The 23,180-nt window shown below is 52.6% G+C and overlaps 1 protein-coding gene and 1 pseudogene across 6 annotated transcripts in view; one reads left to right on the top strand and one right to left on the bottom strand.

The window, feature by feature from the left end:
* Positions 1-17,068, top strand: part of NCAPG2 (non-SMC condensin II complex subunit G2) — a 74,637-nt gene extending 57,569 nt beyond the window's left edge. For all 6 annotated transcript variants that reach the window (XM_055591395.1, XM_055591396.1, XM_055591391.1 and 3 more), the window contains 4 exons: positions 243-346; positions 4,196-4,296; positions 7,561-7,660; positions 16,674-17,068. In XM_055591395.1, the coding sequence (XP_055447370.1) occupies positions 243-346; positions 4,196-4,296; positions 7,561-7,660; positions 16,674-16,725 (357 nt within the window). In that variant the 3' untranslated portion in view covers positions 16,726-17,068. The remainder of the gene's footprint in view (positions 1-242; positions 347-4,195; positions 4,297-7,560; positions 7,661-16,673) is intronic.
* On the bottom strand, positions 11,906-12,025 carry LOC129659758 (uncharacterized; annotated as a pseudogene).
* Positions 17,069-23,180: the final 6,112 nt, after the last annotated feature.

Here is a 23,180-nt window from a genome sequence, read left to right as displayed (position 1 = left end):
AGATAATCAAAGAGTGTTTGACAGAGGGCTTGTCAAGTGACATGTGTCTTTTTTCTTCTGTCCAATTGATTGACACCACTGCAAATCATAATTATGATAGCCATTGCAAAAGTTAACAAAAATAATTATTTTGAGTTTCTGGAAAGCCTTTCTCAAGTTTGTAAGAAAATTCAGAGAAGTATAAAATGAGTGATTAGCCCAGTCTCAGTCTTGATTCATGTTACTAACTTGATTTTTTTTAGGTTTCTGATATGGAAGAGCTTACCCCGCCAGAGGGTCTTTCAGCCCTTCCACCATTTTCAAGGTGTTTAATAGGAATAATAATAAAATCTCCAAATGTAGTCAGGTAATCTTTTTCTCTTTACGGTCTTCTTACTCCTATGGCTGTAAGCTCTCAGTAACTTTAACTCTGTTCCTTTTACTCTCAAGATATTAGCATTATACTTCTACAAAGAGAAATTATAACTTTCTGAAAGAAACGTTCATCCACATAGTCTCTGGTTATGCTTAGCGTAACTCCAGTTCATTTAGAGGGAAACATTTAAGCTGTTACTGGGCATTGCAGTGCTTCTGACAGGGGTGCTTGGTTGAGCGCCGTGTGGTTTTCCCGGGGCACGTGCTCGTCTCCACGCGGGGGTCACCTGACCTGATGCCAGGGTGTCTTGTGGCACAGGCAGCACTGACGGCCACACGAGGGAGAGTCCTGCACATATGATGCCTGCGGACCTTCGGTAGTGGATGTGTCTGCTGCAGACTTCAAAAGCATCATTTCAACAGCTGTGAATTATCTTTCAATAGCATATTAAATCTTTCTTGTGATATTATAAGTATGCAGAGGGCTTCATTCACTTGCCAGAACATCCCTGTTCTCTTTCTAGCAGCATCATCTGATTTTAGTGTCTCACCTGTATGATTTGTCGTGCTTACAGTGAAGAGTGTGGAAAGACTTTAATCAATTTCCCATGTTACTGAAACGTGGTATTTCCCATTCTCTGAAAACTGGAATTCATGGTGGTTGATGAATCTGACAGAATCTGGTCCACTGGAGAAGGGAATGGCAAACCACTTCAGTATTCTTGCCTTGAGAACCCTATGAACAGTATGAAAAGGCAAAATGATAGGATACTGAAAGAGGAACTCCCCGGTTGGTAGGTGCTCAATATGCTACTGAAGATCAGTGGAGAAATAACTCCAGAAAGAATGAAGGGATGGAGCCAAAGCAAAACAATACCCAGTTGTGGGTGCAACTGGTGATAGAAGCAAGGTCCGATGCTGTAAAGAGGAGTACTACATAGGAAACTGGAATGTCAGGTCCATGAATCAAGGCAAATTGGGAGTCGTCAAACAGGAGATGGCAAGAGTGAACGTTGACATTCTAGGAATCAGCGAACTAAAATGGACCGGAATGGGTGAATTTAACTCAGATGACCATTATATCTACTACTGCAGGCAGGAATCCCTCAGAAGAAATGGAGTAGCCATCATAGTCAACAAAAGAGTCTGAAATGCAGTACTTGGATGCAATCTCAAAAACGACAGAATGATCTCTGTTCGTTTCCAAGGCAAACCATTCAATATCACAGTAATCCAAGCCTATGCCCCAACCAGTAATGCTGAAGAAGCTGAAGTTGAACGGTTCTATGAAGACCTACAAGACCTTTTAGAACTAACACCCAAAAAAGATGTCCTTTTCATCATAGGGGACTGGAATGCAAAAGTAGGAAGGCATGAAACACTTGGAGTAGCAGGCAAATTTGGCCTTGGAGTACGGAAATAAGCAGGGCATAGGCTAATAGAGTTTTGCCAAGAGAATGCACTGGTCATAACAAACACCCTCTTCCAACAACACAAGAGAAGACCCTACACATGGACATCACCAGATGGTCAACACCGAAATCAGATTGATTATATTCTTTGCAGCCAAAGATGGAGAAGCTCTATACAGTCAGCAAAAACAAGACCGGGAGCTGACTGTGGCTCAGATCCTGAACTCCTTATTGCCAAATTCAGACTTAAATTGAAGAAAGTAGGGAAAACCACTAGGCCATTCAGGTATGACCTAAATCACATCCCTTATGATTATACAGTGGAAGTGAGAAATAGATTTAAGGGACTAGATCTGATAGAGTACCTGATGAACTATGGATGGAGGTTCGTGACATTGTACAGGAGACAGGGATCAAGACCATCCCCATGGAAAAGAAATGCAAAAAAGCAAAATGGCTGTCTGGGGAGGCCTTACAAATAGATGTGAAAAGAAGAGAAGCGAAAAGCAAAGGAGAAAAGGAAAAATATAAGCATCTGAATGCAGAGTTCCAAAGAATAGCAAGGAGAGATAAGAAAGCCTTCCTCAGCGATCAATGCAAAGAAATAGAGGACAACAACAGAATGGGAAAGACTAGAGATCTCGTCAAGAAAATTAGAGATACCAAGGGAACATTTCATGCAAAGATGGGCTCGATAAAAGACAGAAATGGTATGGACCTAACAGAAGCAGAAGATATTAAGAAGAGGTGGCAAGAATACACAGAAGAACTGTACAAAAAGATCTTCATGACCAAGATAATCATGATGGTGTGATCACTGACCTAGAGCCAGACATCCTGGAATGTGAAGTCAACTGGGTCTTAGAAAGCATCACTATGAACAAAGCTAGTGGAGGTGATGGAATTCCAGTTGAGCTCTTTCAAATCCTGAAAGATGATGCTGTGAAAGTGCTGCACTCAATATGCCAGCAAATTTGGAAAACTCAGCAGTGGTCACAGGACTGGAAATGGGCAGTTTTGACTCCAATCCCAAAAAAAGACAATGCTAAAGAATGCCCAAACTACTGCACAATTGCACTCATTTCACACACTAGTAAAGTCATGCTCAAAATTCTCCAAGCCAAGCTTCAGCAATACGTGAACTGTGAACTTCCTGATGTTCAAGCTGGTTTTAGAAAAGGCAGAGGAACCAGAGATCAAATTGCCAACATCCGCTGGATCATGGAAAAAGCAAGAGAGTTCCAGAAAAACATCTATTTCTGCTTTATTGATTAAGCCAAAGCCTTTGACTGTGTGGATCACAATAAACTGTGGAAAATTCTGAAAGAGATGGGAATACCAGACCATCTGACCTGCCTCTTGAGAAACCTATATGCAGGTCAGGAAGCAACAGTTAGAACTGGACATGGAACAACAGACTGGTTCCAAATAGGAAAAGGAGTACGTCAAGGCTGTGTATTGTCACCCTGCTTATTTAACTTTTATGCAGAGTACATCATGAGAAACGCTGGGCTGGAAGAAGCACAAGCTGGAATCAAGATTGCTGGGAGAAATCTCAATAACCTCAGATATGCAGATGACACCACCCTGATGGCAGAAAGTGAAGAAGAACTAAAAAGCCTCTTGATGAAAGTGAAAGTGGAGAGTGAAAAAGTTGGCTTAAAGTTCAACATTCAGAAAAGTAAGATCATGGCATCTGGTCCCATCACTTCATGGGAAATAGATGGGGAAACAGTGTCAGACTTTATTTTTTTGGGCTCCAAAATCACTGCAGATGGTGATTGCAGCCATGAAATTAAAACACCCTTACTCCTTGGAAGGAAAGTTATGACCAACCTCGATAGCATATTCAAAAGCAGAGACATCACTTTGCCGACAGAGGTCCATCTAGTCAAGGCTATGGTTTTTCCAGTAGTCATGTATGGATGTGAGAGTTGGACTGTTAAGACAGCTGAGCGCCGAAGAATTGATGCCTTTGAACTGTGGTGTTGGAGAAGACTCTTGAGAGTCCCTTGGACTGCAAGGAGATCCAACCAGTCCATTCTGAAGGAGATCAGCCCTGGGATTTCTTTGGAAGGAATGCTGCTAAAGCTGAAACTCCAGTACTTTGGCCACCTCATGTGAAGAGTTGAATCATTAGAAAAGACTCTGATGCTGGGAGGGATTGAGGGCAGGAGGAGAAGGGGATGACAGAGGATGAGATGGCTGGATGGCATCACTGACTCGATGGACATAAGTTTGAGTGAACTCTGGGAGTTGGTGATGGACAGGGAGGCCTGGCGTGCTGCGATTCATGGGGTTGCAAAAAGTCGGACACGACTGAGTGACTGAACTGAACTGAACTGATGAATCTTGGCTATTATTTGTCTTTCTATAAAGTATTAAGATATACTATATAGTAATTGCAATTGTTTTTTACTTCTTTGCAGGTCATTTTTAGATGAATTGAAGGCATGTGTCATTTCTGAGGATATTGAAGGCATAGTATGTCTCACAGCTGTTGTGCACATTATTTTGGTAATTAATAAAGGTTGGTTAAGTCTCCTCTTGTATTGTTTGGGATACTGCTGAGTGTGTCTTACATAGATCCTCTTTAGAATGTTTGGGAACGTGTACCCTGCCGGTCAGGCTCTCAAGGCGCTTTCTCCCAGCTCTCCACATCCCACACGTGTGCTGTCTGCCTGGGCGTCTGCTGTGTAGCTGCCCTGTACCAGCATGGATCACAGTACTTCCCTAACGCAGCTCCTGTCCACTCTTCCCAGGACCCATTATGTCTCCTTCTCTGTACCTCAGACCGAATTTCTGTTGATATGTCATTTATTGCCTTTGCCATGTATGTTTAAAAGTCAGAATCATTTTTGCCAATGATAGTGTGTTTTGATATTAATATTTTAGGTATCTGTGTTTCAGTTTAACTATGTGTACTCTGAGTATCCTAGCCAGTTGAAATACTATTGGAAAAATGATCAGAGATACCTCTGAGATACTTACCAAAGTGTAAAATAGAGTAATAACCCTGCAGGTGACTACAGTTGGGTTTCTATATTTTTTGACGAGTTTTAGTAATGTTGAAATTATTTTCTAGGTATAATACATAGGGGGCTCTTCGCAAAACAGGTTATCCCTATAAGCATGAATGCATAGTATGGCTGCAGATTCATGACAGGAATTTGTAGCTAGTGTGACCCCAGCCGGGAATCTGGAAAGACCTGCCTGAGGGCATGTCTGCTGGGCACCCATCAGCAAGGTGAGGGACGTTCTCTACACAGAGGGTGTGAGGTGACTGAGAGTCTGTGGGTGAGGGACGTTCTCCACGTGGAGGGTGAGAGGTGACTGAGAGTCTGTGGGTGAGGGACGTTCTCCACGTGGAGGGTGAGAGGTGACTGAGAGTCTGTGGGTGAGGGATGTTCTCCACGTGGAGGGTGTGAGGTGACTGAGAGTCTGGGGGTGAGGGACGTTCTCCACGTGGAGGGTGTGAGGTGACAGGAGAGTCTGGGGGTGAGGGACGTTCTCCACGTGGAGGGTGTGAGGTGACAGGAGAGTCTGGGGGTGAGGGACGTTCTCCACGTGGAGGGTGAGAGGTGACTGAGAGTCTGTGGGTGAGGGACGTTCTCCACGTGGAGGGTGTGAGGTGACTGAGAGTCTGGGGGTGAGGGACGTTCTCCACGTGGAGGGTGTGAGGTGACAGGAGAGTCTGTGGGTGAGGGACGTTCTCCACGTGGAGGGTGAGAGGTGACTGAGAGTCTGTGGGTGAGGGACGTTCTCCACGTGGAGGGTGTGAGGTGACTGAGAGTCTGGGGGTGAGGGACGTTCTCCACGTGGAGGGTGTGAGGTGACTGAGGAGAGTCTGGGGGTGAGGGACGTTCTCCACGTGGAGGGTGTGAGGTGACTGAGAGTCTGGGGGTGAGGGACGTTCTCCACGTGGAGGGTGTGAGGTGACTGAGAGTCTGGGGGTGAGGGACGTTCTCCACGTGGAGGGTGTGAGGTGACAGGAGAGTCTGGGGGTGAGGGACGTTCTCCACGTGGAGGGTGTGAGGTGACAGGAGAGTCTGGGGGTGAGGGACGTTCTCCACGTGGAGGGTGAGAGGTGACTGAGAGTCTGTGGGTGAGGGACGTTCTCCACGTGGAGGGTGTGAGGTGACTGAGAGTCTGGGGGTGAGGGACGTTCTCCACGTGGAGGGTGTGAGGTGACTGAGGAGAGTCTGTGGGTGAGGGACGTTCTCCACGTGGAGGGTGAGAGGTGACTGAGAGTCTGTGGGTGAGGGACGTTCTCCACGTGGAGGGTGTGAGGTGACTGAGAGTCTGGGGGTGAGGGACGTTCTCCACGTGGAGGGTGTGAGGTGACTGAGGAGAGTCTGGGGGTGAGGGACGTTCTCCACGTGGAGGGTGTGAGGTGACTGAGAGTCTGGGGGTGAGGGACGTTCTCCACGTGGAGGGTGTGAGGTGACTGAGAGTCTGGGGGTGAGGGACGTTCTCCACGTGGAGGGTGTGAGGTGACAGGAGAGTCTGGGGGTGAGGGACGTTCTCCACGTGGAGGGTGTGAGGTGACAGGAGAGTCTGGGGGTGAGGGACGTTCTCCACGTGGAGGGTGTGAGGTGACTGAGGAGAGTCTGGGGGTGAGGGACGTTCTCCACGTGGAGGGTGTGAGGTGACTGAGGAGAGTCTGGGGGTGAGGGACGTTCTCCACGTGGAGGGTGTGAGGTGACTGAGGAGAGTCTGTGGGTGAGGGACATTCTCTACATGGAGGGTGTGAGGTGACAGGAGAGTCTGTGGGTGAGGGACGTTCTCCACGTGGAGGGTGTGAGGTGACTGAGGAGAGTCTGGGGGTGAGGGACATTCTCTACATGGAGGGTGTGAGGTGACAGGAGAGTCTGGGGGTGAGGGACGTTCTCCACGTGGAGGGTGTGAGGTGACAGGAGAGTCTGGGGGTGAGGGACGTTCTCCACGTGGAGGGTGTGAGGTGACAGGAGAGTCTGGGGGTGAGGGACGTTCTCCACGTGGAGGGTGTGAGGTGACAGGAGAGTCTGGGGGTGAGGGACGTTCTCCACGTGGAGGGTGTGAGGTGACTGAGGAGAGTCTGGGGGTGAGGGACGTTCTCCACGTGGAGGGTGTGAGGTGACTGAGGAGAGTCTGGGGGTGAGGGACATTCTCTACATGGAGGGTGTGAGGTGACAGGAGAGTCTGGGGGTGAGGGACGTTCTCCACGTGGAGGGTGTGAGGTGACTGAGGAGAGTCTGGGGGTGAGGGACATTCTCTACATGGAGGGTGTGAGGTGACAGGAGAGTCTGTGGGTGAGGGACGTTCTCCACACAGAGTGTGTGAGGTGACTGAGGAGAGTCTGGGGGTGAGGGACGTTCTCCACGTGGAGGGTGTGAGGTGACTGAGCAGAGTCTGCAGGTGAGGGACGTTCTTCTCATGGATGGTGTGAATGGAGATTGAGGAGTGAATGGGCACCTAGTACTTAATAAGTACTTAGATGTTAGCCAAGCAGGAGATGATTCTGAAATGTGTTAGTTTCATTACTGTTGAAGATGGTGATGATCAAGTCTAATGGCACGGGCAGCAGAATGGGATCATGCCTTTGAAAACTACCTCAAATGTGAGGAAGTGTTTTTGTAATCCCTTACTGGATCTTCTAGAATCCCTTTAAAGGAATTATTTCTGTTCCACAGGTCAATGATGCACTAACTTAGGCGAGGATAGGAGGCTTTGTCTTAACTAAAATTGTACCTGCATTGAAAAAGTACGTGTACTTTTTGATTGGTTGTGTTCAATATTTTTCTGTCTTTAACAGGTAAACATAAGACTTCAAAAGTGAAGGATGTTGCAGCTAGTATTGAAAGAAAACTAAAGACATTCATGGAAATTACTCTGGAGGAGGATAGCTTGGAAAGGTAAAGCACTAGATGCACACCAGCTGTGATGATCTGAACTCTCCTAGGTGTTTCTTAATATATATTAGATCTCGCTTCCATTTCTGCTAGTTGCAAGCAGGTAGAGAACTGGGGATTGAAGGGACAGAAATGTTTCTATTGGCGAGACCCCTTGGGTGTGTTTTAATTGCTTCCCCATTCTGTCTTTAAAAACAAAACCAAAACTTTTACTGGTGAGATTCTGCCCTGGAAAAGTACAACTCACTTTATATGACTTTAAATCTAAGCAGATTATATTTGGTGGTTTGCTATATTTTTGAAACCATGGATATTCATAGGATATAATTATCTGTTTACAAGTGTACATGATGGGAATGGGAAGATCGCTGCAGAGACTGAAGAGCGTGCAGTTTCCACTTTCTGGGTGGCCCGTTGCTGCCTCATGGACTACTGTCTAAGGATGTGTTCATTGCTCTGTTTTTCCCACCAAGTGTTTCTGTTCCTATGTACAGTTTTTGACATGCTGTGCAATTTCCTGTAGACTCTTTGCTGAATTGTGTCTGACTCCCAGACCAGCCATAGAAGCAGTGCTTTCCTGCTGTTTTCTGAACACCATATGGTTAGGTGTTACAGGGCTTTGAACCAGGTAATTAGTTTTATATAAGCCTGGGAGATAAACCACTTTCCAGATCTACTTTCTCCTTAGAAGAAAGGCTTTCAAAATCCTAAATTGCTAACTTTTAACAAAGATAGTCTTTTCTTCTTGCCAATCTGTAGACCTTTCTTTACTTTCCTTACCTTACTGCATTAGCTAGGGCTTCCAGTACAATATTGAAAGGGAGTGGTGAAAGGACCTACTTGTCTTATACAAGATTTTAGTGGGAACGCTTCCTGTTTCTCACCATTAAGCACAATGTTAGCTGTAGACGTTCTTTATCAAGTTGAGGATGTTCCCGACTACTCCCGATTTACAAATAGTTCCTATCATAGTGGGTGTTGGATCTTGTCAAAAACCTTTTCTGCATCTACTTACCAGATCATATCATTTTTCTTTTTGAGCCTGTTGATGTGATAGGTTACAGTAGTTGATTTCCAGATACTAACCCATCTTTGCATACCTGGGATAAATCCCAGTCGGTCATGGTATGTAATTTTTTAATATACTGTTGAGTTTATGTTTTATTGAGTGTTTTTGCATCTGTGGGGTTTCCCTGATAGCTCAGTTGGTAAAGAATCTGCCTGCAATGCAGGAGACCCCAGTTCGATTCCTGGGTGGGGAAGATCCACTGGAGAAGGGATAGGCTACCCACTCCCGTATTTTGGGGCTTCCCTTGTGGGTCACTTGGTAAAGAATCCACCTGCAATGCGGGAGACCTGGGTTTGATCCTTGAGTTGGGATGATCTCCTGGAGAAGGGAAAGGCTACCCACTCCAGTATTCTGGCCTGGAGAATTCCATGGACTGTATAGTTTGTGGGGTTGCAAAGAGTCAGATATGACTGAGCGACTCTCATGAGAGAGATCATTTTGTATTTATCTTTCCTTGTAATGTTTTTGTCTGGCTTTGCTACTAGGGAAATGCTAGCCTCATAGAATGAGTTAGAAAGTATTCCTTCCCTTCTTTCTTCTGAAAGAGACTGTAAATAATTGGTAAACTTCTTCCTCAAACATTTGGCACAATTAATTCATCAGTGAATCCATCTGGGTCTGTTGCTTTGGAAGGTTATGAATCATTTATTCAATTTTTTGAGATCCTGGTCCCATTCCTGGGTCAAGAAGATCCACTGGAGAAGGGATTGGCTACCCACTCCAGTATTCTTGGGTTTCCCTTATGGCTCAGCTGGTAAAGAATCTGCCTGCAATGTGGGAGACCTGGGTTCAATCCCTGGGCTGGGAAGATTCCCTGGAAAGGGGAACGTCTACTCGCTCAAGTATGCTGGCCTGGAGAATTCCATGGACTGTAGAGTCCATGGGGTCGCAAAGAGTTGGACACGACTGAGTGACTTTCACTTGCTGTTCAGATTGTCTATTTCTTCTTGAAATAGTTTTGGCAGACTGTGCCTTTCAGGAATTTGGTCCATCTCATCTAGGTTGTCAACTTTGTGGGCATAGTATTCCTTAATTATCTTTTATAATGTCCATGGGATCTGTAGTCATGTCCCCTCTTTCATTTCTGATATTAGTAATTTGTATCCTCTTTTTTTTTTTTTCCAGCCTGACTAGAGGCTTGTTGGGCTTTCCTAGTGCCTCAGTAGTAGAGAATCTGCCTGCCAAGCAGGAGACCTGGGTTCCATCCCTGGGTGGGGAAGATCCCCTGGTGAAGGGAATGGCAACCCACTCTAGTATTCTTGCCTGGGAAATCCCATGGACAGAGGAGCCTGGTGGGCTTCAGACCACGGGGTCACAAAGGAGTCGGCACAACCTAGCCACTAAACAACAAAGAGGCTTATTGGTTTTATTGATCTTCAAAAGAACCAGATTTTAGTTTCTTTGATTTTGTCTATTGATTTCTTTTTTTAAATTTTTTTGCTTTCTGTCCTAATTTTTATTATTTTTTTTCTTTTGCCTGCTTTGGATTTAATTTAGTCTTTTTTTTTTTTCTGGCTTCCTAAGGTAGAAGCCTAATTACTGATTTTGGATGTTTTTGCTTTTCTAATATATTCAGTTGGTGCTATAAATTATTATTGCCCATTAAGCATTGCTTTTGCTGCATGGCACAAATTTCTATGTTACATTTTCACTTAGTTAAAAATATTTTAAAATTTCTCTTGAAATTTCTTCTTTGCCCCATGTGTTCTTTAGAAGTGTATTATTTAATCTCTCAATTTTCCAGTTATTTTTCTGTAATTGATCTCTAGTTTAATTCCATGTTATCTGAGAGAAGACGCTGTGTGGATTTCCATTCTTTTAAATTTATTAAGGTGTGTTTTATGGCCTAATGTGTGACCTATCTTGGTGAATGTTCCATATGAGCTTGAGAAGAACGCATGTTTTACTGTTGTTGGGTGAAGGCATGTCTAAATGGCAGTTATATCCTGTTGGCGGTGGTGAGTTCATCTCTGTCTTTACTGATATTCTGCTTGCTGGATCCGTCTTTCTGTTTTTGATAGAGGGGTTTTCCTTTATATATTTTGTTATCCTGATATTAGGAGCACATGAATTTAGAACTACTATATCTTCTTGATGAATTGACCCTTTCACTTTTATGAGAGGTCCATCTTTTTCTCTAGCATGCTTTTCTCTAGCTATTTCTCATGCTTTTTCTCTAGCATGCTTTTCTCCATAGAATCCATTCTGTTAGGTATTAAGACGGCTCCCCAGCCTCATCTGGTGAACATGTTCCGGGTGCTAGTGGTGTTTGAAGGAGGCAGAAACCCCACGGTGACAGGACAGCCTGAGCGCCAAGTCGGGTTCCTATCAGGGTGTCGGTGTGATGGGTTGGAGCTGGTGAGGGTTATAGTGAACGCTGAAGCATGGAGGAGCCATGCTCCCACTGGGGAGGACTCGCAGCCCGAGGCTGACCCTCACTCCCGGGAGGGAGAAGCCCTGAGGCCTCCTGGGGGGACGCTGCCCATCTGGTCCCTGGGAGCTCAGGGGGCTCGTGCCCACGGCAGTGCTGAGAGCTGCCGGGCCAAGCGAGTCTCGCCGCGCCCACGCGCTCCGCCGGGCAGCAGCACCGTGGAGGGCCTGGAGGGCCGGGGCCGCAGTGCCACCTCTGCGGTCCGGCCTCCCGGCGAAGGCAGGGCCTTGTGGGGAGCCCTCCAGTGGCCCTGCTGACCTGCTTGGCGCCATGCCTCAGTGACAGGCAACCGGGCACTGGAGGAGGGGGCTGGAGTGTCCTTGGTCATGCGCCAAGCACACGCGTTGAGCTACATGCTTTATTCTGGAGACTGTTGACTGTTTCCTGTGCAGTTTAAGAAGGATCTTTGAGGGAGAAACCAGCAGACTCTAGGTTTTATTAACCTGTTTTATTTCTGCGTCTGTGGGGAAGAGGAATGTGAACTTCTGATCTGGAGGAAGCTGAGGAGTGTGTGTGTTCTGAAAACACTGTCACCGTTTACTTGCTCAGTCGTGTCTGACTCCTTTACAACCCCATGGACTGTAGCCCACCAGGCTCCTCTGTCCATGGGATTTCCCGGGCAAGAATTGGTTGCCATTTCCTTCTCCAGGGGATCTTCCTGACTCAGGGTTCAAACCTGTGTCTCCTGCATTGACAGGCAGATTCTTTACCACTGAGCCGCCTGGGAAGCCAGGAGAGGGAGGCAAAAAGCCTACAGCACCCGCTATTCCCAGGTGATTCCCCTATCCAAGAACCAACCAGGCCCGACCCTGCTAAGCTTCCGAGATCAGACGAGATCGGGCGCGTTGCGGGTGGTATGGCTGTCGACAAGTGGGCAGTGCAGATATTCAATAAGGCTGTGAGAATTACAAACCAGATAATGACAAGTAATTATCATAGGACATAGTCATAACCTCAGAAATGCGAGCCTCTTACAGGGTTTCTTTGTTAGAAATACCTTCTGTAAGGACAGTTTTTTTGAATAATATGCTATGAACAGCTCTGAGGGACATTTGCACTTGCACAGGCATTCAAGGCTAGTACTTGAATTGTGTTATTAGTTAACGTTGACAGAAAAAAGGCCCTAGAAGTTCAGAACTTACTCTATGGAAAAGAAAAGAATAGTCATAGAATTTAAAAACAGGCATGTAATATTTAGAGGGCTAATGGCTGAGCCCTTGACAAGAGTCATGAGTCAGTTGGAGTCAGTGACTAAACAACAAAATGTCATGTTTTGTTTATTCATTGTTTCTAGAACTACATGCAGTTTTCTCTGCTGAGCTGATACACAGATACCAAGAAAGAATTCTTCCCTTTAAGGAGGAAATGTCCTAAAAAAGCAAATAGGTAGAGGCTGAAATACTGGCTTCCTTCTTAAATATTCAAGAAGCACACTGTAGAAAAACCAGTGTTTGAGGGAAAAGAAGAACCTAAAAACCAAAACATAAAGATCAATCTGATGGAAGATATGCAATTAAGATTTAAGACTATATTTTTAAATATTATTTATTTTTGTCAGCATAGAGACATTAAGGCAGGTTTGCCTTCAAGGCTCTAGGAGCCCTTTGGTCCAGTTAGAACTTAAGGCAGTGGGGCGTTAATGGGGAAGCGAGTGTTTTCTAAGCAGACATACTGGCCGTCTCTGCAGGGGGGGTCAGTGTTTTTTTGACTGGTCCGTTGGGTGCTGTCTCGTTGCACTTTCAGAGCCTCACCTGCCGGGAGGGCCAGGCGGGAGGGAGCAGACGCCTGCGCGCTGCTGTGCTGGCGGTTGCCACGGGCTCCATGCTGCCCACTGCCCGCTGTCTCCACACCCCGCGGCGTCCCGGCGCGCAGACACACGTGACGGCACGTGTGCAGTGGCGGAGTGTGAGGGAGACAGGCAGGCAGCCATCGGTGAGGCAGCAGGGCTGGGCCAGCCAGACACCGGTAGGAGTCTTTAAAGAAAAGACCAGCTGCAGCCCAAACTAAAAGCCCTTCATTGGAAACACAGCTGATGAACCAGAGCCTCAGCTCCTCGGGGGTCCAAACGGCCTCCATGCAGGGCAACCCGGAGCAGGACAGACACCGCTGCGGAGGAGGGTCCTAGGGGAGGCAGCCGTGCAGCCACTGTGGGGAGAGAGTTTTCATGGCAGGCTAAAGACACATGTACTGGTAAAGGTTCTTTTTTGTTGTTGTTTCTGTAACTAAGCTTTAGACAGGACTGGAGAAAAAAACGACCGTAACACAAGTCCACGTGTCCATGCACAGTGCGGCCAAGCCATACCGAAGTGTCGGCGTGGAGGGCAGAGAAAGGGTTACTGCGGGGCCACACAAGGAGGTGCGTGGCTCGTGCCTTAGAAACCCCAGACTCCCCAAAACCTGTCAGCAGAGCCCTTTTCTAGGCAAGCTGAGGCGGGGTGTGGTTGGTTGTGGCAGCCTTCTTGGTGTCAGATCCTTTGTCCTTGAGGTCGGGTCATGGTCAGGGAGCAAGGTTCCTGTAAATCTCCAGCTCACGAATGTTCTTCTCTGTTCTGACAAGAAAGGGCACGGTCCCAGGACACACATGTCACCCTCTGAGGTCACAGTCCTGGCTGAGGAGCAGGGCTCAGCTGGCGGCTCCCTCAGGGCCGGGCCATCCCCAGACCCTGCTCAGCTCTCATCCCCGAGACAGCCAGGCACTCGGGACCCAACTGACACTCAACTCCTCAGGTGGCCGAAACGGGGGGCGCTGGGGGGGCAGTTCCTGCAGACTGCGTCCATGCAGACCACCGCCGCTGTGAGGGTGCAGACACGGGTGTGGAGCGAGGCTCTCCACTGCCCTGAGGTCTGGGCCACGGCCGGCGGGGGGCCTTGGCGAGGGCTCTGGAGCCCCAGATAACCTCTGGCCCAAGGTGGGGTGAGCCGGGGCACCAGGGACAAGGCCGGGGCCCGCCTCTTGCCTCGCTTGCCACCCAACAGCCACCATCGACAGCTGGTTGAATCGGCTCTAACAGTCACTCACGGACAGGTGGTGCCTTAAGGGAGTCACCGTGGTGCCGACCCGTGGCTGAGCAGGAAGGCTCACCATTGGTCACTGGCAGTCGATTGCTGTGGGCAGAGCCCCTGCAGCGCTGACCAGTGGCTGAGTGGGACACCAGTGGCCGCGAGCTCACTTGCCTGGGACACCAGTGGCCGCGAGCTCACTTTCCTGGGAATGGGGGGGGCGATGGCACACAGCAGTGACCGTGTGCCAGGGGCGCTGCTCTGCCACAACATCACCCCGAGGCGGAACCAAATTCCTGATTGTGAGACAAAGAAACATCTTAAAAACGTTTACGTTGGCCTCTACGTGGCCCCTTGGGAAAACTGGGACACGTGAGCCTTACTCGAGCTGTGGCCGTGCTGTGGAAACGCACAGGCTCCGCTGCTGGTGTGCAGGGGCCCTGAGCTGCGTCAGCGATGCTGTGTTGGTTACAGGTCGCTTCCTTGGGTGTATGGAGTCAGGGGAAACACACTGCTGGCTGGCGGACAGCACAGGTCCGCACTGTGTGAGCCCACTTGTGTGCAGGCAGCTCCAGGGGTAAATACTCTGGGACTGCCCTGCCCTGGCGGCCGAGTCTGTGCGTGTGGGGAGCCGTGTTCTCAGAGAGCTAAGTTATATTCAGATTTTCCACTTTGCAGAGGCTTGGCATCCGAAACCCCTGTGTTGTTCAAGGGCCACCTGTATTTCTCGAATTTCACCTGATTTCTCCTGATCTCTCTGAATGTGGCTACTAGAAAATGCCCAGTAACTCTGAGCCTGTCTTGATACTGTTCGGGGCAAGACTCGGGCAGGCCGGAGCGCCTGTGACGGCTCCAGGCTGAAGAGGGAATAAGCTGAGGCCATTTGGGGCCCAGACCATGCCTCGTCTCAGCAGGGAAGCAGAGGCTGGCTGGCCCACACCCTCTGAAGGAGCTCAGGGAAGGGAGATGCAAGGTGAGGGGCTGACAAGCTGCCTCGCATCTATGAGCCCCCAGTGCCACCGGGGACGGGCTGCAGGGTGGGAGGTGAGGGGTGTGCGGGTCACGGGCGATAGAGGAAATGGTGCGCATCATGCCCTGTTGGGGAAGCGGGCCTCGTCCACTGGCACTCAGCGGGCCACTGACCGTGGGTGTGGGAGGGGCACCCAGGCCGCACCGCTCTCCTGAGCATGTCAGCACCCTGAGCGGGGCCTCCTGGGGCCAGGGCACGGCCTTGTGCTGGACGGAGGCAGCGCGCCAGCGAGCGCGGGGCCCTGTGAGGTGCTCTGTCTGTCTGTCTGTCCTGCGGCAAGCGCAGGCGCTGTGAGGTGCTCCGTCTGTCTGTCCTGGGGTGAGTGCGGGCCCTGTGAGGGTGCTCTGTCTGCCTGTCTGTCTGTCCTGGGGCAAGCACGGGCCCTGTGAGGTGCTCTGTCTGCCTGTCCGTCTGTCCTGGGTTGAGCACGGGCCCTGTGAGGGTGCTCTGTCTGTCCTGGGGCGAGCACGGGCCCTGTTAGGTGCTCTGTCTGTCTTGGGCTGAGCGTGGGCCCTGCGAGGAGCTCTGTCCGTCTGTCTGTCCTGGGTTGAGCGTGGGCCCTGTGAGGGTGCTCTGTCCATCTGTCTCTCCTGGGTTGAGCACAGGCCCTGTGAGGATGCTCTGTCCGTCCATCTGTCCTGGGGTGAGCACGGGCCCTGTGAGGTGCTCTGTCCGTCCGTCTGTCCTGGGGCGAGCACAGGCCCTGTGAGGTGCTCTGTCCGTCTGTCTGTCCTGGGGTGAGCATGGGCCCTGTGAGGTGCTCTGTCCGTCTGTCTGTCCTGGGTTGAGCATGGGCCCTGTGAGGGTGCTCTGTCCGTCCGTCTGTCCTGGGTTGAGCGTGGGCCCTGTGAGGATGCTCTGTCCGTCCATCTGTCCTGGGGCGAGCACGGGCCCTGTGAGGTGCTCTGTCCATCTGTCTGTCCTGGGGCGAGCACGGGCCCTGTGAGGTGCTCTGTCCGTCCATCTGTCCTGGGTTGAGCGTGGGCCCTGTGAGGGTGCTCTGTCCGTCTGTCTGTCCTGGGTTGAGCGCAGGCCCTGTGAGGGTGCTCTGTCCGTCTGTCTGTCCTGGGGCGAGCACGGGCCCTGTGAGGTGCTCTGTCCTCTGTCTGTCCTGGAGCGAGCATGGGCGCTGTGAGGTGCTCTGTCTGTCTGTCTGTCCTGGAGCGAGCATGGGCGCTGTGAGGTGCTCTCTCTGTCTATCTGTCCTGGGGTGAGCACGGGCCCTGTGAGGTGCTCTGTCCATCCGTCTGTCCTGGGGCGAGCACGGGCGCTGTTAGGTGCTCCGTCTGTCCTGGGGCGGGGCAGCTCCCACCGGGTGGCTCTGTCCCGGCGCCTGGCCGCCCTGCGTCTGTGAGGCAGGTCTTACTCCGCCTGCTGCTGGGCCCTGGCTGCTCCCGTCCCCTTTGTGTGCTGCAGACTGTCGCGCACCCGCCTGGTGGACGTGAGGCCGCGTTCCCGTCGCTGACTCTCTCTCTCTGTGTTTCAGGTTTCTCTACGAATCCTCATCAAGGACTTTGGGAGCACTTTTGAATTCATAACCAAGCCAATGTCTTGGTCATGTAAAAATAGAGGAAAAGGACTCTACAGAAAGTGAGATGACTGTATTTTTCTAGTTTTTTAATGTTAATAACCCATATAATAGAGAAGAGGCAGGGCTGCTTTTGGGGTGGGTATGAGTGGAAACCTCAAAGGTCTTAACATTTGTGTGGAGTGCCTGCACGAAGGGTACATTTAATTTAACAGGTTCTAGGTGTCTTTGGTGCAGAAACCCCCATTACATGGAAGAAAAGACAATTTTCTAGCAAACCCGATTGTTATAAAATGACTTTTATGTATAGTATTGCTTGCGAGCTCTGAGTAATAAAGTGGTGATAACTCCTGCTTGTGCGCTTGGTTCCTAAACACCGGTGCGTGTTTTCCCCTCCAGGGACCAGGGCTGAGTTCTGGGCCGGGCCTGGTTCTCCGCCAGGGGCAGCGGTGAGACCCATGGCGGGCCGGGTGGCTGTGGGGAGGAGGCCACCCTGGGGCCTGCCGCAGCCGCCCCCTGCCCCCGGGCATGGATGGGGCCCTGAGGCTGTGCGCACGGCACACAGACCCAGTCATCCAGCCCGGCTGCTGAGCCAGCTTTTCTTCCTAAGAGCCGCCCCGGCTGCGTCCTGCTGACTTCGTCTCAGCGCCCCCGTTACTGGGGTCTCCACGTTCAGACCCCTATAGCCCTGGCTCGGTCCAAGGCCGGCAGCCTGCATCCCGGGCGCTGCGTTGAACGCACGCACGTTCGCTCTCAGCCCCAGGAGGAAGGTGGGCAGTTCCGATGGCGCAGGGCCTCTGCCCCTCCGAGAACGGCCTGTGCAGCGATGGTGCTGAGGGGAGGCCTCCCCGTGGGGCGTCTGCAGGCTGAGGCGGGCTGCTTGTCGCAGCTAACTCCGAACATGAGACCCTGAACACCTTTGCTGCTTAACTAAGCCATGGTTTATATTGGTGAATGTCCTTTCTTTTCTTTTTCGCCCTTGATTTAGTTTCTAGAAGAGTCAGCCTCATAAAGTGAACTGAGGAGTGTTCTGTCTTTATTCCTGGGAGAGTTTGTGCAAGATGAGAAGTAGTTCCTGGGATTTTTGTAGCACTGAACTCTAAAAGGGACCTTGGTGTTTGTTTTCTTAGTGGGAAGAGGTTAATTTGCTTTTTAATTCACATGTAAGCCTTCAGTCAGGTTTTCTTTTGTGTGAAACAATGTGTGAAGTAATGCAATTTGTGGAAAAATATAATTCAGTTTTTATTGGGTCAAAATAGTTCAGAAAATTCTGATGTAGGCATACGCCCTAGAGAAATTGCTGTATGTGTGCATGGAAGACAGGGAGGGTCTCAGATAGGGAGCGTGAGGCTTCACGAGAGGAGCGGGTTTAACACTCACAACACTGAACACTGTTCACTCACGCTCACGTGTGACAACAGTATGTGGGTGAGCAGGACGAGAACGCTGAACACTATGCTCACACGTGTGACCACAGTATGTGGGTGAGCAGGATTTGAACACTGAACACTACGCTCACGCGTGTGACACTATGTGGCTGAGCAGGACGGGATGAAGACACTTCCTGCCAGTCCACCCCGCTCATTTCCTGCCCACCCACTCACAGAAGGCCTCCCACCCATCATCACACATGGAGTAAATGCAGGTCCCTTCACTGGGGCTTCGTCTCTCCCAGCTGGAGGCCCTTCTTGCTGCATCCACCTCCGGGGCTCCAGAATCTTCTAAGTGCCCAGCCCTCTCGTGCTCACCCCGATTGCTCTGAGCTTTGGGGTGCAGGTCCTGTCTCCCACTCTGGGCTGTGCCCTGGAGCCGGCAGGACTCCGTTGGACAGAGCTGTCCCCTGGGCAGGATGAGAGCGCACTCAGGGGCAGGCAGTGGTGGCCCATCCTGAGCTGAGCTGGGCAGCCTCTGCAGCAGCAGGATGGGGAGTGCTCCCCCACCTCAAGGGGCTCCGAGGGGGTCACGGGCTGGCAGCTGCAGGCCCGTTAGAGGCGTATCTCCTGGGGGTCTGGCAGCCCAACTTCTCTCCTGCTGGAATCAGGACCATCTGATGACTCACACTGGGTTCACGGTTCAGACAGACCCGGGCTGTGTTTGTGCAATAAAGACCTGCCAGCTGGAAATGGCCAATGGCAGTTTTGACCGAATCAGTCAACAGTTCAAATTTCATCACGGCTGACCAGAGTGACGGCCAAACTAAGACAAGTAACTTGGGGTTGTCTGTCACTCCTGTTTCAGGCGCCCACCAACACATGGGTTGCCTGCTTCCTGGAAGCCCACCCCATAGCTGTTGCTTTGGACACGGGTCCTGGCTGGGTAGCAACCCAGTGGGCATCCCAGCCTAGCACGCCAGGCACCTGCCGACGCAAGGGAAGACCCCGTTGGTGCTGCTGACCCGGCTGAGGGCCTGGGCTCCAAGAAGGGGCCCGCCTCCCAGAGGCTCCCATGCTGCCGTCCTGGTGGATCCCCCACAGCTGGGCCATGTTCTCCACATAGAGAACAAGAGGCCCAGCTCCCCATCCTGACAGCTTTCTGGAGCCAATAAGACGTCATGGTTAGGCTGGTCGGCTCCGAGCAAGTCCAGAGCGCTGGCTGACGGGTTTCCCAGCCGTCTCCTCTGTCTCCACTCGGCAGTGCCAAGGCTGCAGGGCCGGGGTCTGAGCCCCCCTCGTGGGGGGAGTCCCCCCTCTGCTTCCTCATCGGGTGGGCAGGAGACCTGAAGGGACATGTGCCTCAGGGGCCTTGAAAATGTCGGGAGAGTCATTCCTTGACCCGTGACCGCAACTGTGTTCTTACTGTGCAGCCTTGGACTGGGTCACACACAGGCAGGTGTGTCAGCGGGAAAGGCACAAAGCGTGAGTGCACGTGGAAAACACCCACCCTGCCCGAGGGGCTCAGGAAGCGAGCACGCGTGTGGGTGTGCGCCGCACACACAGTGGACAGATCCGCGCGTGTGCACCGTTGACAGCACTGACGTGTGCTCACACACCCGTATCCTCGGCTGCACCCACACGCATCCGTGCTCCTGTGTGCACACTCGCCCCTACGTGTCAGGGCCCGGCACGGGCTTCCTCTTGTGACCACCTCCCCAGTGGCACCCCAGAAAGGGCTGCGCACAGCCGTGCCGCCCGCGGGAAGTCGGGCTGCCTGGGGGCCGGCCCTGTTCCCACGCGAGGTTTCCTTCCCCCCTCCTGCCTCAGGTCCCCTCCTGCCCCGGGAGCTTCCTCTGTTCTGCTCCCGGTGGAAGAGTGCAGCCGATGCCAGGTGAGGCAGGCCCTGGCACCGTCTGCCTCCTTAGATCCCCGCCGTCTGGCGGGTCCGCGCCTCTCTCCGTGGGCTGTGACTGCAGCTTTCCTGCGGTCCCCCCGTGGGTCTGGTCCCCACGCTGCATTTCGGGGGCCTTGCCCTCTGACTGTTGCTGGGACTGTCATTCCTGGAGCTGGCCCCGGGATGAAGCAGGGCCTGTTTCTGGAAACCACCGTTTGTAGCACCAGGCAAACAAGGCAGGAAGGAACAGTCCCGGGCCCTCCCTGGAGCCCGTGTAGCCACACGGAGGGGAGCGCCACAGCCCCAGAGGCCAACACCCACGGGGTGTGGGCTCGGAGTGCCTGGGTCCTTCACCACGGCCCGCCTGTGAGTGCCCTCGGATTTGCTGCTGACGGGGGCCCGTCCACGGGACAGGTGGACCTAGGCCCCTTGGTGTCTCGAGGACGTTGCTGGACACTTGGAGCGGTAAAGACTCCGCCTGCAGTGCGGGAGACCTGGGTTCGATCCCTGGGTTGGGAAGATCCCCTGGAGAAGGGAAAGGCTTCCCATTCCAGTGTTCTGGCCTGGAGAATTCTACAGTCCACAGGGTCACAAAGAGTTGGACACGACGGAGCAGCTCTCACACACTCGTGCTTCAGAACCACTTAACTCTGTCACCAGTGCGCTCTACCTTCTACCTACCCTGGTCTCGTTCTTGTCTTCTCTGTGTTTCTGTCAGCGAGTGTGTCACAGCCGGCTCTCTGGACATCAAGACAGGTGTGCCCCCGGCCCCCAGGGATGGGTCTCAGCTCCAAGAGCTCCTGCGGCAGCCGTGGGGTGCTCTGTGGGGCTGAGGGACAACCCCTCAAGCCTTTCACCCCAGGGGTGCGTCCAGTGGGGCAGGGCGCACGGGGCTGACGCAGGCCTGGCTGCAGAGGATCGCAAGTGCACTGCTGCCCGCGAGAAGCCCACTCTTCACGTTCTCTCCAGCCTCTGGGGGACGCACAGGAGGAGGGAACGGCGCTGAGACCACAGTGGACGCGTCCTGCGGGGGGAGGGCACCCCGGCAGGCAGATGGCACTCTCAGGGGCCGCCCCGAGGCTGCTGGGTCAAAGACAGGATAGGACTTAGGCCCAGCCTGCTGGGCCGGGGGGACAGACGCACTGCCTCTGGGCACAGGCGGGGGTTGCGGGGGGTGCGGATGGGCGCAGCACTCAACCCTGTCCGCGGAGCCGGTCCAGACGTTGGCCACTCCAGTGCCTGCACAGCCCTGCCTCGTCTGGGCGGGGAGGCTGGGGGAAGGGCCACGGGCACAGCTGACCCAGGCCAAGCCAGGGAGCCAAGGACGCCGGGGGCCGAGCGGGCAGGGTGTGAGGACAGTCAGCCACACGCACGCATACACACACCTCACTGAGTACACATGCAGACATGCATGCACACATCTCACTGCTGACACACACAGACACGCACACACCTCACTGCTGACACAGACACACACAGACCTCACTGCTGACACACACAGACACACGCACGCACACACCTTAGTACACACACACATGCACACACCTCACTTCTGACATACACAGACACGCATGTACGCACACACTTCTGACACAGACACGCACATACGCACACACCTCACTTCTGACACACACACACTCACCTCACTGCTGACACACACAGACACACACGCACACAGCCCATCTCTCACAGATACACACACACGTACACACCTCACTCCTCTCTGACACACACAAACACATATGCACTCACACAGCCCACCTCTCTCACACACACACGCATGCATACAGCCCACCTCTCTCTCTCACACACACACACACAGTGCACACACAAAGCCAACCTCTCTAACACACACATAGACACACATGCACAGCCCACCTCTTGCACACACACACACAAACACGCATGCACACAGCCCACCTCACACACATGCATGCACACACCTCACTCTGACACACACACACACGTACACAGCCCACCTCTCTCACACACACACACACATCCACACAGCCCACCTCTCTCTCTCACACACAGACACACACACGCATGCATACAGCCCACCTCTCTCTCTCACACACACACACACACATGCATGCACAAAGCCAACCTAACACACACACAGACACACATGCGTAGCCCACCTCTCTCTCACACACACACACACGCAGGCACACAGTCCACCTCTCTCACACACACACATGCATGCACACACCTCACTTCTCTCTGACACGCACACACGTACACAGCCCACCTCTCACACACACAGACACATGCACACAGCCCACCTCTCTCACACACAGACACACACACATACACACACCCTACCTCTCCCACACACACACTCACTTCTCTCTGACACACAGACACATACACACACACCCAGCCCACCTCTCTCTCACACACACAGGCACACACTCATACACACAACTCACTTCTCTCTGCCACACAGACACATACACACTCATGCACACACCTGACTTCTCTGTGGCACACACACACAGAGCCCCCATCCGCTGAAGGAACCCCACACGCGGTGCCCAGGTCTTTAGAGAGAAAAAGTCTCCTGGGGAGGAACACACGGTCCCCAGCGCCCCCTCCGGACCCCGACAGCGGCCAGCGGCGGGCAGGGTGCAGGGAGGAGGGAAGAGCCTCCGGAGACTCCACCTCGGGCCGGGTTCCTGCTGTGGAATCCCGACCTGGCGGACCGGCGCGGCTTCCGTGGCCGCGGGCCCGTCCCCGCTGACCCCCAGGTTAGGCTCCCATGGCCTCTCAGTCCCAGGCTGAGAACCCCCACAACCCCTACACAGCGCCCCTCCTCATGAACCCCGGTCCCCTTCCGGGCAGGCCCGCGCTGCCCGTGCTGCAGGCGCTCCGACTCAGGCCCCATCGTGGGGTATGAGGGGGACGGGGGGCCCTGCAGGCCGGGAGACGCAGCGAGGAGGCGCAGGCGGCCCGGAGCTCGGAGCTCGTCTCAGGGACCCCTTCTCGAGCCGGGGTCCGGGAGCGCGAGCAGCTGGAGGGCCCGGGGCGGGGCGGGGCGGGGCCGGGCGTGTCGGGGGCGGGACCGGGCTCGGAGGGGCGGGACCAGGCGTGTCGGGGGCGGGACCCAGCATCGAGGGGCGGGGCCGGGCGTGCCGGGGGCGGGGCCGGCGGCGCTGTCCGGTGCTGAAGCCACGGCAGCGCCGGGAGCGCGGGGAG

The sequence above is a fragment of the Bubalus kerabau genome, chromosome 8, assembly GCF_029407905.1.
Source record: "Bubalus kerabau isolate K-KA32 ecotype Philippines breed swamp buffalo chromosome 8, PCC_UOA_SB_1v2, whole genome shotgun sequence".
In the NCBI taxonomy this organism is placed as follows: Eukaryota; Metazoa; Chordata; class Mammalia; order Artiodactyla; family Bovidae; genus Bubalus; species Bubalus kerabau.
Note: the sequence above shows the minus strand (reverse complement) of the source record. Positions and strands in the feature narration are given on the sequence as shown.